This window comes from Pogona vitticeps, chromosome 2, assembly GCF_051106095.1.
Source record: "Pogona vitticeps strain Pit_001003342236 chromosome 2, PviZW2.1, whole genome shotgun sequence".
Classification (NCBI taxonomy): Eukaryota; Metazoa; Chordata; class Lepidosauria; order Squamata; family Agamidae; genus Pogona; species Pogona vitticeps.
In genome coordinates, this window is record NC_135784.1 from 75,557,233 (window position 1) to 75,574,557 (window position 17,325).

Sequence of the window (17,325 nt, forward strand, 5' to 3'; positions counted from 1 at the left end):
GGTTACTTTTCCTTCTTTGGTCACTTAGGTTGTGTGGATTGTAAGCCAGACTGAAATGAAACAAACAGGTTCCAATTCTAACAGATATCAGTCTTTGTAATGCTGCTGCAATAAGCCCATTTCCAGTTTGGAAAAATGGGTATTTTAGCGTATTAAATAGTGCACATAGCTCTGCAACCTGTTTAAAACCAGTCAGAGGCTTGAAGGAGCACACGTTCACCTGTTATTGCTGTGGCATTTTTTTTTTTTTTTTGGCAGTCTGGGAAAGTCTGGGGTTGTGTTTGCAATAGCAGGCTTGAATGGTTACAGTTTTTCTTCCTGGAGAGGAAGCGAAAGTGATAAGATGCTAATGAAAATATTTGGAAGAAAAGAGAGTGGTGAGAATGGTGTAGCATTTACTCTACTTTGGTAAGCATAGTACATTATGGCTAAGTTGCAACTGTTACACTGGGTTATCTACATATTTCCGATTCATCCTGAATACTTGGGTCCTGTTATTTGTAAAATGTTTTTTATTCTGTTTCTTCTGAAAAATCCAGTAAGTGCACTGCCTTGTTTTTCCCCCTAATTTAGAATTTGAGCATGTCAGGATTTGTGCTGCATGTACACCACAAGTTTTGTTTTGTTGAAATCTCTTGAGAACCAAGAATACCTCCATTAAAAAAAAAAAAGAGAGCGAGAGAGAGAGAAGACTGGGGAGAGGGGAGCAGGCAGGGGAAGAATATTTGTGTAGTTAGTCTAACATGCAGATACAGAAAAATCTCCCCGCCCCCAAACTGTTACACCGAGGTCTGCAACAGACTATCCTCAGAGGATAGAGTGGCCTGAGACTGGCTTTTGTGTGTTACCGTATCTTATGTTAGATTGTTGTCCCATCTCTCTCTTGAGAGAGAGTGGACTGTTTACTGCGTGTAGATACTGTGAACAAATAGATGTTGACCCAAATATTTTGGAAAGGGAAGTATTACTTACTGTTGAGAATGGATTGTTCCTGTATGTGAGAAGTCTTGGTTGGGAGCTGTAGGTCAGCAACATTGGGTATTCTGTCACTTTCTTTTTGTTGCTTTTTCTTTCTGTTGTAGTAGTTTTTATCTGGGTACCCACCATACCCTGTTTGTTTTTTCAGTTTATTGAGTGGTTGTTGTATTTTAAGAAATCCAGGAGTCTACTCTCTTACGAAGCTGAGCTGAAGTGATTGTATCAGGGCTTGGTTACAGACAATAGATTTTTGAGTGTTTCAGATAATAGATACTTTGAATTACCAGTGTCAATTCTGTCATCACCACTTTGAAAGTTTATTAGCAGTGCACTACCATGGATAGTACTCCTGTTTTCATTACCATGGATAGGACTCCTATTTTGTTTTGTTTCAGTCATATACGTACATATCGCTGCAGAGTTCAGGTGATCAGTGAATTTGTTTGTGCATTTGGTATGTTGTAATATTTGCAAACAAGCTTTATTAAAGTAATAGTCATGCAGTATAAAGAAATAGCCTAAAGTTAGAGATACCCAAAGAGCAGCAGAAAAAAAGGCACACCACAACCTTCAGTACAATTGCTTGTTTTAATGCTTTATTGGTGCTAAAAAGATTGGAAAAATTAGATGAAAGAAATAACACTGCAACAGGAAATGAATTTGTTAATAATACGTTGTTCTTAGATGCACCACTAGACCTGGCCTGATGTCAATGGTTTATCTCAGAAAAAGTGAAAGATTCTGACTGTACCTGGAGAAACCAAAAGCCTTATGGTTTATTTCTGGCCAGCTGGCTTTCTGAAGTTCTCTTAAAGTTCCTAACTGTGTCTGATCTTCTGACAGGTCCTGTAAGACTCATAACATGTAAACTAGCAAACCATTTGTTTAATTGAGTACACTATTTCTAAATTTCCAAAAAAGTCATTTACAAATATATAGGGTATGTCTAGAAGTGGAAACTTGTATTCCAGCCTATGCAAATATAAGTCTTCGGAAGTATTATGTTGTCTGCTGTCAGTATCCAGAGAATAAATATTTTTAGTAACCTATGAAACCTGGCACATGAAGAAGACATGTCTTTCTAGTGTGTTGGAAGTTAACCATGTCTGACAGTCATGCAACTCAGTAGGGATAGTGATAGATACCACAGAAAAGCAGATGGGTGTTTGGACATTTTCACATTGAAATATGCTCAGGTCTAAACATTCTGTACATCTTAAAGATTCACAATATTAACATCATTTCACTTAGAAAAGAGACCAAACCTGTTACTTTCAGGCATTTTTGGAGCCAAAACTTTTGAAGAAATTCACTTGGCAAAAATGTCAGATTATTGGTTCAGATAAAAAATAAGAGGTTGGTATACTTAACAGTCTTAACAAGACTTACTCATGTATGCCCAATAAGTGTTTCTCAGTTTTCATTGGGAAAATGAAACTGACTCGTGTAGAAAGGTATCTACTTGCAGTGATACCCATGCATCTGAAAAAGTAAATATTACACCAAAGAAAGTGCTGGGAAAACCTGAAGGTGTCAGGAAAAGAAGATCAAATGTGAGATGGATTGACTCCCTGAAAGAAGCCACAGTACTAAGTTTACAAGGGCTGAGTAGGGCTGTTGAGGAAAAGGACGGTCTGGAGGTTCACACATTCACAGGGTTGCTATAAATTGGAGGCAGTTTAAAATGACAACAAGCAATCCTGGATGAATGTCAAATTTAGCAGCGTTCCTCTTCCATCTCCATGCACAATCTCCTCTAAGTTTCACAATTCTATGTGTGCTACAGGTTCTTCTTTTATTTATTTATTTATTTATTTATTTATTTATTTATTTATTTATTTATTTATTTATTTATTTATTTATTTATTTATTTTTGGACTTATATACCGCCCCATAGTGCTACAAGCACTCTCTGGGCGGTTTACAATTTCATTATACAGGCTACACATTGCCCCCCCAGCAAGCTGGGTACTCATTTTACCGACCTCGGAAGGATGGAAGGCTGAGTCAACCTTGAACCGGCTACCTGGGATTTGAACCCCAGGTTGTGAGCACAGTTTTAGCTGCAGTACAGCGTTTTAACCACTGCGCCACGAGGCTCTTTTCACTTTAACATTTGTTCTTTAAAATAACAGGTAGGTATGAGTAGATGCCACAGGATATGCTTTTAAATATTTTTAAAGAAAACAATTCTTGTTGATGTCTGTGTTGTAAGTGGGCTGAATCGAATTTAGCCTGCACAGAAACTAGGATTAGATTCAAAGCAGCAGCTATCCTCAGATTAGATGTCATGGTCACGTAACACAACAAGATGTTCCTCAGGTACCTGTCAACTTAGAATAATAGACTAATGGAACTGAAAGGGACCTAAAAGGTGGTTGAGTCCAACCCACCCCCTACTCAATGCAAGAGTCCAAGGTCAGCTTTAACTGACAGATGCTTGTAAAACTTTATCTTGAATGCCCCCACTACTGGAGTGCTCACCACCTCCTGAGACCATAAAGATGTGTAGCCTGTTTCTGTGTATTTGCTCAGAAGAAAGCCCTACTGGAATTAATAGGACTTGCATCTCTAGGGGTTGTGGATGAGGTTTGGAGTGTGGTCTGAGTACACAAATCAAGAAAAGGCATGTTTTGTATCAGCTACAGTACTTCTCATTTTCTTTAATGTGCGTTCATTCATGAGCAACAAAAAACATACTACTGAAAAAGTTGTAAACAGGTTAGAATAAGGCTTTATACAACACTTCAATTGATGGCACTTACCAATTAAAAATAGCAATACTTGAAGCTCAGAATCAACTGAATAAAATTCAAGTTATTTCACTTGATATAAAAGTGGCTAACTCTTTCACTGTATTTAAAAGATACCCTTGCAACCCATCTTTTACCTCTTGAGCAAAATATACAGCATATACATATATTTACCCACAACAGATAACTATATTCAAACAAACATACATACAATTTACATTTTCCTTACTGCTTAAGAGTCACACGAATGATTTACAGGGATATTTAAAACTCAATCATGCAAGATGAATCTACTACCATCTGTAAAAGAATTGGCAGGACAACATAATTTGTCACTACTGAGTGTTCGGAATGAAGGCAAAGAGATGACAGTGTCCTTTCATCACATTTCAAACGGGGTGCTTGAAGGCAATCCATACACAGCCGTACCTCAAAGGCGTGTTGTCTTTTGATGAGCTATTTCTCCAGGATTTTTTCAAACATTGGGTTGATAAAGGAGAACCCAGCAAATGCAGACTGATCCATTGAGTCTATTAAATTTTTGTCACTGTATGAAAGTCGAGGCTTCTCATTCAAAAATTCTCTGTCAAAGTTGCTGTAGTCATTTGCTGATTTCTGGTGAAGCAAAAGGGGTGACAAAACCAACAGCAGTTTAACTTCCTAAATTGATCCAGGTCATTGCTCTGAGAGCTTTGTAGCTATAACTAGATTGGCCCATGTGACTCAGGATGATGGGAACTCAATCCTTTAGTAAAAGGCGAAAGATTTATACGATCTGAAGAGAAACCAGAGTATCGGGAACTCAATCCTAATTCGTTTGGAGGGCACCACCCTCTTGCAACTAATTGCAGTGATTAAAGACAATAAAACTATTGCACTGTTACCTCAATTTCTATGACAACCCACTGAATTTTGAGTAGGAAATTGGAACAAATCAAGTGCAGTTGTTTTGAACCTGATCTTCTGTAAACAATATTCCAATAAACAGATAAAACTGTTTCTAGTATGTAAAAGATGGCAATGTAATAAATGACTTAATCCTCAAGACACCAAAAGACTTTTATTTTTATTTCTAGCAGTAACTTTAGCCACCGCTTTAGGAATCAGAAATCCCTGATTTTCACTCTTGATGTAACTGCAAGCTGTCAGAATTAAGGTGCTCCCAAGTCAAGTATGTGCTTGTTGGGAAACAGTTCTAGATGCAACTACTGGTACAGTGGTGCCTCGCATTACAACGTTAATTCATTCCAGCAAAATCGCTGTAGAATGAAAACGTCGTAAAGCAAAAATAAAAAAGCCATTGAAACACATTAAAACCTGGTTAATGTGTTCCAATTGGCTAAGAATGCACTATCCAGCGAAGATCCTCCTCTGCAGCGAAAAATGGCTCCTAAACACAGCGGGGAGCCATTTTGAGCACCCGGCGGCCATTTTGAAAACCCGACGATCATCTGTTTTGATCGCTGGAAACAAAAATTGGTTCCTAAAACAGGGAATTGATCATCGCGCAGTGAAATTCTCCCATTCAAAATGTCATTTTAAAAACCTCGTTGTAATGCGGATTCGTCGTTAAACGGAGCGCCCGTCTTGCGAGGCACCACTGTATTTTTCTGAGTCCATTAAATATCAGAAACTTAATATGTTTGCAAAAATGTACACCTTTAAGCTGAACTGTCTTCCTCCTAAAGAACTGATCTAAGGCACATGAAGGTTGGAATCAAATGCAGAAACACGTATACCAATAATGGTTTAACTTCTTAATATCACAAGTCAGCCATAGATGGCTATGAAAACGTCGTACGGGACTCAGTCTAACTTATTAAGCTTGATTTCACACATTCTTCAAGCAGAACAAGATGACAATGGATGAAAACATCAGAGTCCTTCTACACTCTAAGTATGAGCTTACGTACCACTTTAGGTTTGAAGGGTGGCTCCAGCTCCCTCTTCTCCAGTAATGACCAATTGATTGCTTTGAAGAAAGGGTGGTCTCTGATGTTTCCAGTTATTCCCAGTCGCTTTGTTGGATCCCTTTCAAACAACTACAAAATATAATAAATATCCAAATTTAGCTATTTGTTAGGAAACCATATTCTGAAAGAAAGTGGCGGTTAGTAACCATTTTAGATAGAAGTGATATGTGACAGGACCTACAGATCTAAAATCATGTTCCTGTAACCAACTATTTTGTTGTTTAATGGAATCATGGAAGAAAAGATGAGAAGAAATAGCGTCCCATGCTGTGGAGTGATACCCACGGCCGCTGTTTGGGAGGAGGGAGGCATTTGGCCCAAAGCTCTTTTATCAGGAAAGGTATTGTGGGTTGGGGAAGCAGGCCCCACAGCCTCTGCCCCCTAACAAGCCTTGTTACACAAAATGGGTCCAAGCACTGAGGTGGCATTTTGCCAAAGAAATCCTCATGCTTATGTAATTAAAAACAGACAATGTCAAGGTTCTTTGAATCTGTAAGGACATTTTCCTCAGTTATTTCAAGAAAATATTTGATTACATGGCCGGTCACTCCATCTTTTTTTTAAAGGCACCACCACAAGCAATAGCTTCAGCACCACAGATTATTAAATTCAGAGACAGTCATTGTTACTTTCCCAATGAATTAACTGTTTCTGAGTGTGTACCTTTTCTAGTATATCCTTAGATTCCTTGGTAATCCAGCGTGGGTAATGAGGGGTGTCCACTCGGATTGACTCAAACAGCTCGTCTTCATCATCACCATGGAAAGGCGACTGTCCAATAAGCATCTCATACAACAAGACTCCAAATGACCACCAGTCCACAGAAAAGGTATACTTCAGGCCTTGCAAAATCTGTTGCCATATGAGAAAAGGATGGACATTAACACAATGCCAGCATTATCACACTATCAGATTTTGAATTTTTATGAACTAAGGCAAGGAAGGCTATACTAACAAACTCTCACTCATGTAAGTTACATGGTCTTATGTCGCATGACTTACACAAATAACCAATGTTTAATTTTTCACTAGCGGCATTCAGTAGTAACAAAGGACCTCCTCACATTCTGGGAACATTTGGCTTATGCACTCTACCAGTCTCTTTTCTACTACAGATATGAAAATATTAGAGGTATTCTCTTCACTGAATGAAAATTAATTTGTTAAACGTAAACAACAAGGGCCAAAATTGTTTAATTAGTTGAAATAACTTTAATTAATTTGTTAACTAAATCATTAACTTGGGCATAGGCAATAAAATGTATACAGAATAAATTGTACATAGGTTGTAAATTTATACAGTATACATTGTACTGACCCTGTGGTGGCATATTTGTTGTTGGCTCCCTTGAATATGATCCTTGTGTTCTTTTAAAGTGGCCCTCCCTTGATATGATGCTTCTATTCAGAGAGACTACAAATGTAAATAAAGTAGATGTCTGGAGATATAACATGTCTGAAGACTGTCAAGTGTTTAGCTGTGCTCCCCGATTCCCCCACCATCTGGGAATCTCTTTTTAATTATAGTATATTTTGATTTAGGGATATTTAATGTTTTTGTTGTGTGGATGGATTATAGTTTTATTGTAAACCACTTAGAGTGGTGCTTTGCATTGCATCAACAGCATATAAATATATGAAATAAATATTTAATAAATACTGTCTGTCCGAAACATGGAATCTAGGGTTACAACCTAATATGTTATGCACCACCTGTTCTCTTCATGCCATCTCACCAGTTGCATCGATTATCTATATGCTTTTTGCTGTGCAATGACTCAATTACTTGCAATGACTGTGGGAACTGTATTTACAACATTAAATAAGGGTTGTCAATTTATTCTATTCAAGCAAGCAAACGGAAAAATTTATATTTAACACCTCATAGATACACCATCACACATTGGTACTGCTCATATAACCACAACATGGAAATAAACATCCCCCCCCCCAGCTTTAAAAGTGACATTTTAACCTCATGAACAAACATGACCCAAAAAATGAGCAGTCACACAACTATATTTTCACTGAAGAAATCACCTGGTGGCAAAATTAATAGTTATTTTAACACATATTGCAACACAGATCTGTGCTTCACACACGTCTTATCATATACATTATTCCCTTTTTTTTGTAAGTTCCGTCCACCTTCTGAGTGTGTAAAGGACACATTATAGATATAAAAATTCATCTGCTAGATATTAAAAAACAAAACAAAAACAGGATTACTGGAAATGAAATCTATAACCCGATTCCTATATATCTAGAACTAAGCTGCACTGAATTTTTGAGCAGTCCCTGAGGTTCCCCCCCCCCCAAATGAAAGAAATAGGAAGGGATAGAGCATGTGCTGAATTCTTTTTCTCCTAAAATTGTATGTATCACTATATAGACACCGGGCACTGTATTTAAAACAATTAAGCAAGGGGAAGAATTTTATTCCAAAGTCTGCAGATGAATAGTTCAGTGGGCTGTAGTCCCTGGGAGATAAGAGACAGGCATTGGGAGTTTGATTCTCCGCCGTGCTTTCCTGGAAGAAGATCTAGGCCTTGGGTAAGCTGCACAGTCTCCACAAGGCCACCAGAGGGAAGACCTGGTAAATCACCTTACATTTAGAAAACCCTGGGAAGTGTCACCATAAGCCAGAATTGTCGTTTTTGAAGAGGAATCAGAAGGGGTGTTTGTGCAAGCATATCGGGCAAAATCCGAAGAAACAAAACAAGACAAAAACATGTGGCACCTTAAAGATTAACTATTATTCTTAACATGAGCTTTTGTGGACAAGCCCACTTCGTCAGACATATGGGGGAAAAATGAAAAGTGGCTTGATAGCATACAATAAAAACAAATACAGTAATTGTAATTTATTGGGAGACTTTTGATCAGCTTGTAACTTCTTGGGAGACACAGTGATAATCAGATAAACCATTGTTTATGTTAAGCTCTAACAGTTCAAGTATTAACTTTAAAATGTTAAATTGCTGCCATTATATCCATGTAAGAAACAACAGCATGGTGTAGTGGATAGAGTAATAAGGACTCCGGAGAACAGGTTTTGAATCCCCACTTGGCCATGGAAACTCCCTGGGGGAATGGAACTGGTAAAACCACTCCTTAAATACAGTATCTCACTTACCTTGAAAGCCTTGTCAGGACTGCTGTAAGTCAGTTTCTGACTAGACAGCACAGAACACAGACAAGGATTAAAATGAGAAAATTCTAACAAAATTTAAAACTGTTTCCAAGTTCTCACTTATTATGAACTGTCAGACTGACGTAAACTGCAAGTAATCTTCACTATGGTTTATTGAAATTGGCTTGTTTCATCAAACCACTGTTAAAATTAACCACAATTAGTAAGGGTTCAAATGTTATGGTAAACCACAGTTAATCAAAAAGGGAATCAAAAGGTTCCAAGCTTCTTGTAGTCATGATGGAGGAGAAAATGGTGTCCAATTGCACCCAACATGTTTCAAAGCAGCTGTGATCAATTATGTAAATCATTATACTATTTAAACCATCTCTTGAACAATTAGCCTTTGCCCTGCTTCATTTTGAACTCCAAGGCCAAACTTCCCTGTTGTTCCTTTTATCTCTTGACTCCCTACCTTAGCATTTCAATCCCCTAGAACAGTAGTCCCCAACCTTGGGCCTCCAGATGTTCTTGGACTACAACTCCCAGAAGCCTTCACCACTGCCTTTGCTGGCCAGGGTTTCTGGGAGTTGAAGTCCAATAACATCTGGAGGCCCATGGTTGGGGACCACTACCCTAGAACACTGGTTCTTAACCTTGGGTTACTCAGGAGTTTTGGACTGCAACTCCCAGAAGCCTTCACCACCAATTGTGCTGGCTGGGGTTTCTGGGAGTTGCAGTTCAAAAACATCCGAGTAACAAAGGTTAAGAACCACTGCCCTAGAATGAGAAATAAATCTTTCTTTGGTGTCACTTCTAGAAGGTGTTGTAAGTCTTCATAAAATTGGTCAATGTCAGCCTCTTCAGCACTGGTGGCTGGTGCATAAACTTGGATTACTGTGATGTTGAAATGCCTGCCTTGGATTCGTATTGACATCATTCTATCATTTTTGAGATTGTATCTCAGTACAGCTTTTCCCACTCTTTTGTTGACTATGAGGGCTACTCCATTCCTTCTGCGGGATTCTTGCCCACAATAGTAGATATGATAATCATCTTAATTGAATTCGCCCATTCCTGTCCATTTTAGTTCTCTGACGCCCAAGATGTCAATGTTTATTCTTGCCATCTCCTGTTTGACCATATCCAGCCCACCAAGGTTCATAGATCTTACATTCCAGGTTGCTATGCAGTATTTTTCTTTGCAGCATCGGACTTCCCCTTCACTTCTAGGTGCGTCCACAGCTGAGTGTCCTTTCAGCTTTGGCCCAACCACTTCATTAGCTCTGGAGCTACTTGTACTTGTCCTCCGCTCTTCCTCAGTAGCATGTTGAACGCCTTCCGACCTGAGGGTCCCATCTTCCAGTGTCATATCTTTTAGCCTTTTGTTTCTGTTCATGGGGTTTTCTTGGCAAAGATACTGGAGTGGCTTGCCAAAGCCTGCTCCAGGTGGATTGCGTTTAGTCGGAACTCTCCACTATGACCTGCCCGTCTTGAGTGGCCCTGCACGGCATAGCCCATAGCTTCCCTGAGTTACTCAAGCCACTTCGCCATAACAAGGCAGCAATCCGTGAAGTTTACTCTGTTAAAGGTGTATATTTAGTGAGATTTTTTGGCATTTTGCTTCTGTGTGGCAATGTAGGCCTGGAGGTAGACTTGGTGAGCATCCCAGTGTGTTACTAGGCTGTGTGGGTATTGCTGTCTTGTTGCTTTTGATGTTGTGTTGTTATTGATTGCTTTGGTGAGTAGGTGTCTTTTTGTGCCAGGCAGCCAATGCCTGGTTGGCTGGCTTCTTCCTTGCCTTTTTCTTTTGTACCTACAAGCCCAGAGGTCCCCGGTTGTGCTGTGTAGATGGCACTGAACTCAAACTGTTGCTTTCTGTTTTCCTATTTTTTGTTGAAGTTCTTGTTTTTGGTTTCTTTTTTAAAATAAGTTGGTGGGTGAATGAGGTATGATTTTTCTTTCTCAAATGCTTTCGCTGATGTGGAGTAGATTGATTCTCTGTTGCCTTGCCCCAAAACAAGCTTTTCTTTTTCATGTCAAACAAAAGAATTGGCACACAAAAAATATAGAATTGGAAGAAAGTGAAAAGGCCATTCTCCCTAAAAGAAAATAAAAACACTTTATGCCATAAACATTCCAAGTGTGCATTCCTTACTTCAGGTGCTATGTAGTCTGGAGTACCACAGAAAGTTGTTGCCTTGTTCTCTCCAAACACATTTTCTTTGCACATCCCAAAATCAGTTATTTTGATGTGTCCTTCTTTATCAAGCATCACATTGTCTAGTTTCAGGTCTCTGCGAAAAATAAGAGAAGCAAAGAAATCAATGAAGCATTTAACTGAAAATTAGTTAGGCTTAGTTATCTCCTGAAGCCCTTTCCATAAGTGGATATAGCCACAAGGCAGTGGAGGTTTAAAGTCAGAGTTTTCCTTCTAGAAAACTCATATCACTACAGTAATAAATATATCCACTAGAGATGGGCACAAACTGCAGTTTGGCGGCTCATTTATTGGACAAATGAGTTTTTGGCACTTCTAAGCCCTGCCTCCTCCAACAGGTGCCCACTCAGAGGCAGTGCCCAGAGGAGGAAGGGCAGGGATCCCAGCATGCTGCCTCTGAGTGGATGCATGCTCAAGGAGGCAGGGCTTAGAAGCACAAACCTGTTCATCAGATGAACTGGCACGAACTACCAAATTGACAGTTCATGTCCAACTCAAGTATCCACTTAAAACAGGGGTCAGGGAACTTTTTTACCTTTTACCCCCCCTCCCAAAATTTATATACACCGACATTACCCCTATGATTTGAAAGGAAGGAAATCATACATTATTTGAAATCAAAATATTATTGAATCTACACAGGCTGTGTACCAAACTAGCAGGATATATCATCAGTATCAATGGCTGCCAGGCTATGTACTGAACTAGCAGGATGCACCAAATTTAATATTGATGTGCACTGTTTTTGCTGGAACACATTGCACTCCAGCCATGGGGTGGTATAGGGAGTAGTAAGGTGTCCAACGTGCCTAGCAAGTTGCATTAAATTTTCGCTAGCTCACAGAGGATTGAATCATCATCAGTGGCTGCCAGAGTGGTGCTAGCAATGACGTGCTTGCTGGAGACAGCCAACACAGAGTTTTTTTGGGGGGGCTTTTCCTACCACTTTAATCATTCTGTGTGTGGTGTGCAAAAAGGAACAAACCAGGCTGAAGGTCATGTCACCCACCCTGGTGCCACAGCCCAATATCAAAGGACCAGTGAGCTATTTTTTTCATCATTAATGGAAAACTCAGCAGTGTCCAGAGGATTGGAAAAGATTAGTCTACATCCCAATCCCAAAGAAGGGCAGTGCCAAAGAATGCTCCAACTACCATACAATTGCACTCATTTCCCACGCTAGCAAGTTTATGCTCAAAATCCTACAAGGTAGGCTTCAGCAGTATGCGGACCGAGAACTCCCAGAAGTACAAGCTGGATTTCGAAGGGGCAGAGGAACTAGAGACCAAATTGCTAACATGCGCTGGATTATGGAGAAAGCTAGAGAGTTCCAGAAAAACATCTATTTCTGCTTCTGCTTCACTGACTATGAAAAAGCCTTTGACTGTGTGGACCACAGCAAACTATGGCAAGTCCTTAAAGAAATGGGAGTGCCTGATCCCCTTACCCATTTCCTGAGAAATTACTTTCATCTTGAGAGGCACTACTGTATCTAAATGGGCTGTTAATGACTGAGATTTTTTTTGACATGATTAATTCATATGGCTCCCATTAGTCAGAAGCTACTTGATATAATAGCAATATGTGAATTCAACATCCTCTCCCACACATGAACACGCTATTCCTCGTGCATATCCTTGTAATGCCTCTTTTCCACCCTTCTATTGGGTTCTTCTATTGTTGCTGCTTACTTAGTCCAGCAGTAACCAATCCTCTTTTGGGATTCATTTCATGTTTTGCAGAGAAGACCTCCTGTTCAGCAAAGCAAAGAGGTAAACATGACTTGCTCTTAGATAGATCAAAATGGGAACCATAAATACTTATAAGGCAAGTATGGGGACAAATATAATAACTAGTCACAGTATTCAGTGAATATTGCTGATTCATCAGATATTCATTGCTTCGTATTCTTGAAGTCCAAGGACCCTGCAGAATACGAAGCAACAACCGTAACCCTTTTATATTTGTCCCTTCATCTATTCCTATCTGCTTATGTCCCCGCGGAATGAGCTGCTCCTCGGGGGCATAAGTTGAAAGGGGTTTTCCCTTTGGGCAGCTTGCTAAAGCCTGCCGGAATGGAATCCCATCCATCCCCATTTAGAAAGGCAGAGGGGGGCACTTTGCTCAGGCTTCCCCTGTCTTTTTATGCACCTGCGGCATAGACAGGGGAAGTCCGACCATAGGAATTCTCCTCGCTGTCTTTGCAAAGACAGCAAGGTGGGGGATCATTTGGGTCAGGCTTCCTGTGTCTTTCTATGCCTTGGTGAGCACAGAAAGAGAAGGGAAGTGGGACCCAAGCGATCAGGCTTCCCTTGACTTTCTATGCCCTCCCGGGGCCTGACAGAAGCAATCCTTTTCTGTGCCAACGTTTTTATGTTTTCACTACGTATAATTTTGTTTTATATGTATTTATTGTCTATTCTATGTTGTTAGCCGCCTAGAGTGGTCCTAACCCGACCAGATAGGCGGGATATAAATAAAATAAAATAAAATAAAATAAATAAATAAATAAATCCCCCACCCCTGCTGTCTTTGCAAAAACAGTGGGGGTGGGGGATTCTTTGGGTCTGACTTCTCTTATCTTTCTCTGCCCGGTTATAGAGAGACAGGGGAAGCCTGATCCAAGCAACCCCCCCCCCGTCTTTGTCAAGACAGCAGGAGTGGGGGATCACTTGGGTCTCACTTCCCTTCTCTTTCTATGCCCACCTGGGCATGGAAAGATGGGGGAAGCCTGACTGAAGCAATCCCTCCACTTGCTGTCTGTGCAAAGACAGCGGCAGGGGGATCGCCAAAGTCAGGCTTGCCCTAACGGAAGCCCTCCCCACAAAAAGCTAGGCTGCTGAAACTGAAACCATGGTTCCAGCCGTGTCGCTTCTGTTTAAGTGGAAACCACTGCGGCGCAGGAGGAGGCAGCTGGGCAAGGTGACAGTGGCAAGGGGGTGGGGGGCAGGGGCTCTTTTGTTTCAGATAGCCCCATGGGTTATAAAAAAAAGAAAACCTGATGAACTGACAAATTGATTTGTGGCTTGTCATGGCACGGGGGGGGGCAATTCGTGGGTCATCAAGGTTGATGACCCGGAACCAAGATGAAGCACCATTTTGGCTCTTCGTCCCCATCTCTATTTATACCTTTAGGAATACACAACATATTTCAGCAAAGCAGTGGAAGCAATCTTCAGTAAAGTACTTGACATGGCCTAAATCAGCAAATGCAGAAAGTGAAGGTCTACATGAGATGGACATGAAATGGTCACAAACCAAGGTCTGACTTTCAATGTTCAAACAAACAAATAAACTTTGCCCATCTCAGTCATTCTTCATCTCAACAGATTACAGCCCTTACTTACTAGGTAGATTCTCTGTCCTACATTTCAGGCTGAGGAGGGACACAGTCATAATTGTGAAACTTTGGAACAGATACCCTATATGCTGTACCCTCTATGGTGTAGTGGAAAGAAATGGGCTGGGACTCAGGAGGCCTGGGTTCAAATCTCTGCTCAGTCATGGGGGGGGCAGGAATGGAGGACAAAACATCCCAAAGACCAATGGTCAAGAGCAGGAATACTACATCTGTTCTTCCAGAAAGTACTGGTGCAACTGTATCAATGTATATGCGAGACAAAGGTCTTTTGCATAGATGATCCATAGGTTCCCTTCAAACCCTGTAGTTCTAAGATACTAACAGGGAAAATAGGGTTGTGTTAACTATGCAGCTGTTCTTGTGGCTGTAGAATTATGTTTCCAAAGTGAAAACTGAAAGGTTCCTTCTGTGGGGGTGGGGGTGGGGGAGGACCTGAAAGCCAGTATATTTTTAACTCCATCCACAAAGAGAGTTTGTCCAAAAGATGATTAAATTTGGCTCACAGCTTAATTTTCTTGTAAGAGAAATCATTTTTAACTTCTGACCTCTCCATAATTTGTTATTCAGAGTGAAGCACTTTAGTCAGTACTTTTAACAAGAAATGAAACTCTGGCCAAAATATTATCAGTCTCCTTTGCCAACAAAAAGAAGACAAAAAGTATCTCAGTTTTTGTGCCTAAGTGCCTGGTAATGAGGAATGTGTAACAAAGATCCTTCTGTGTAATGTAAATAACATTTCTTTCTTCTTGTTGCCAAGGAGAAAAGAAAACAATTATAGGTTGGTCTCAAGGGCTTGCTGAATTGCCTCTTTTTAACACCTTTGGAATAAAATCAGAACTGTAATGGGGAACAGTTTCTTGTAAAATACATGACTTGCAGGTTAATAGCACAACCCACCGATTTATCAGCCAAGACATAAGGGTTTTACAAGGCTCTTAACAAGGTCACTCAGCTCTCACCTGTAAATAATGCCTTTACTGTGAAGAAACTGTAAGCCACACAGTATTTCAGCTCCATAAAATCTGAAAAAAAGAGCAAAAACGTTTTAAAATAAGAAATGAAGTTTAATTGCCTTTTATTAAGCCAAATGGTGGAGTGGTGACTGTTCCCCACCCCCAGTCATTTTCAGAAATTTCTCTCTCATTACATGCTCAGGTCTACCTGGCAGAATGTAGCTCTAAAGCAAGCAAAGAGTGACACTCCTCAATGTCACTGCTATGATCAAAGCTATGAGGCAACTGGTGAAGATCACCTTGGAGTCATACCAATGGGCTGTTTCAACAACAACACACTGTCAAGTCAATTCTAACATATGGTGATCTTTTCCAGGGTTTTCTAGGTAGAATACACAGATGTGGTTTATCACTCCCTTCTCCAGGAGACCTCTGGAGACTGTGCAGCTTGCCCATAGCCACACAGGCTGGCTCTTCTTCCAGGAGGCACAGCGGGGGAACTGAACTCCCAGCATTGGGAGTGTTCCAAGTGTTCCACCTCACTAAGCTGTTCAGCCAGCTCAACTGGCTGCTTCATTGCACTGGCAAGTATTATCTCCATCCAGTTAGTGTTGTTTTTATGTTCATGATTTATTTTTTTCTAAGTTTCATCATTGCTCTGGCACTTCTTGTCTTCATGTGGCTAGATCATTATATGTTTTTTAAAATATGATTTTATGATGACTGTGTATTTTAATGTGAACCACCCAGAGGAGTGCTGCAGCACTAATGGGAGCGATATATAAATTAAATTAAATTACACAAGCAAACAAACAAACTTGAAAGATTTAGCAAGAAAGTGGTGGTATTTGCTCTGTTGGTGACAGGTACAGCTGGCTAGACCTTCTAAGGTAGAGTTGAACACATGCACAGGACTGGGAATGCTGCCAAGTTCTCTCTCTCTCTCCCTAAGAAATATGGACCAGAATCCTCATGACAATTTTCACATCTACAACTGAAATAGCTGAAGTCACGGTTGCAAATTCCCAGTGACAACAGTGTGCAACTTGCATTCCTGGTCATGATGGGCAGACAACCTGAAACGATACTAGCATTGTCTTAATTAGCAGCAATTCACTGCTGTGATTTCACTTATGCATTCCTGGTCATGATGGGCAGACAACCTGAAACGAGACTGGCATTGTCTTAATTAGCAGCAATTCACTGCTGTGATTTCAATTATGCATGTGTAAGCTGCCAATAGGATTTTGGCCATGAATTAATTGCTTTCTCTGTATCACTTGCAACTCTTAAGATACTTCCTGAAAGTTCAATTATTCCAATCTGTTTACAAATCTGAGTATGGTAACAGTACCTCAGTCCTTAAGTCTTGAGGTACAGTTGCTTGAAATATGGTTACAACATCTTCTGTCATGCTGCATAAGTACTGTGGGCAACACATGGAATCTTAAACACTGAGGTTTGTACACGTTTTAGGAGCAGGCAAAAAAACAAAGAACCCTACAACACTTACGTCGCTCTGGAGAGTTCAAAACGGCCTTTGTCTTGTATGTGGTACATCAGATCTCCACCTCTAAGAAACTCCATGACAAAGAACAGATGGTCCTATTCTCACAGAGAGGGGGGGGGGGAGAGGCATCAGCCAACAGCATTAGCCAACTGATCTAACTATATCTTCACCATGAACATGGGGTTGAGTGATTCCAGTCACATACTGAGAGCAGCCTCTGGCTGGAAACTCATATGAGCAGTTTTGTACATATATTCCTTTATGCATTTAGAAAACTTATAACCCACCCTCTGCTATACATGCATCATTCAAGATAGTTTGCAACAATGCAAATCAAAGTGATCTTATGAAAATGATAAAAACAACAGGAAGTCTATTGAGAGAGGCAGACAGGAAGAGTGTGTAACCCTGATGGTCCTTCTGAATCTTTCCATGGCCTCTGA

The 17,325-nt window shown here is 40.3% G+C and overlaps 1 protein-coding gene across 1 annotated transcript in view; it reads right to left on the reverse strand.

Annotated features, from left to right (window-relative positions):
* Positions 1–3,609: 3,609 nt before the first annotated feature.
* PRKCD (protein kinase C delta) overlaps positions 3,610–17,325 on the reverse strand; it is an 83,771-nt gene continuing 70,055 nt past the window's right edge. Inside the window, exons 13-18 of the mRNA XM_020796665.3 lie at positions 16,886–16,977; positions 15,379–15,441; positions 10,996–11,134; positions 6,368–6,556; positions 5,645–5,773; positions 3,610–4,346 (exon numbers count right to left, since the gene is read on the reverse strand). Coding sequence (XP_020652324.3) covers positions 4,188–4,346; positions 5,645–5,773; positions 6,368–6,556; positions 10,996–11,134; positions 15,379–15,441; positions 16,886–16,977 — 771 coding nt within the window. The 3' untranslated portion in view covers positions 3,610–4,187. The remainder of the gene's footprint in view (positions 4,347–5,644; positions 5,774–6,367; positions 6,557–10,995; positions 11,135–15,378; positions 15,442–16,885; positions 16,978–17,325) is intronic.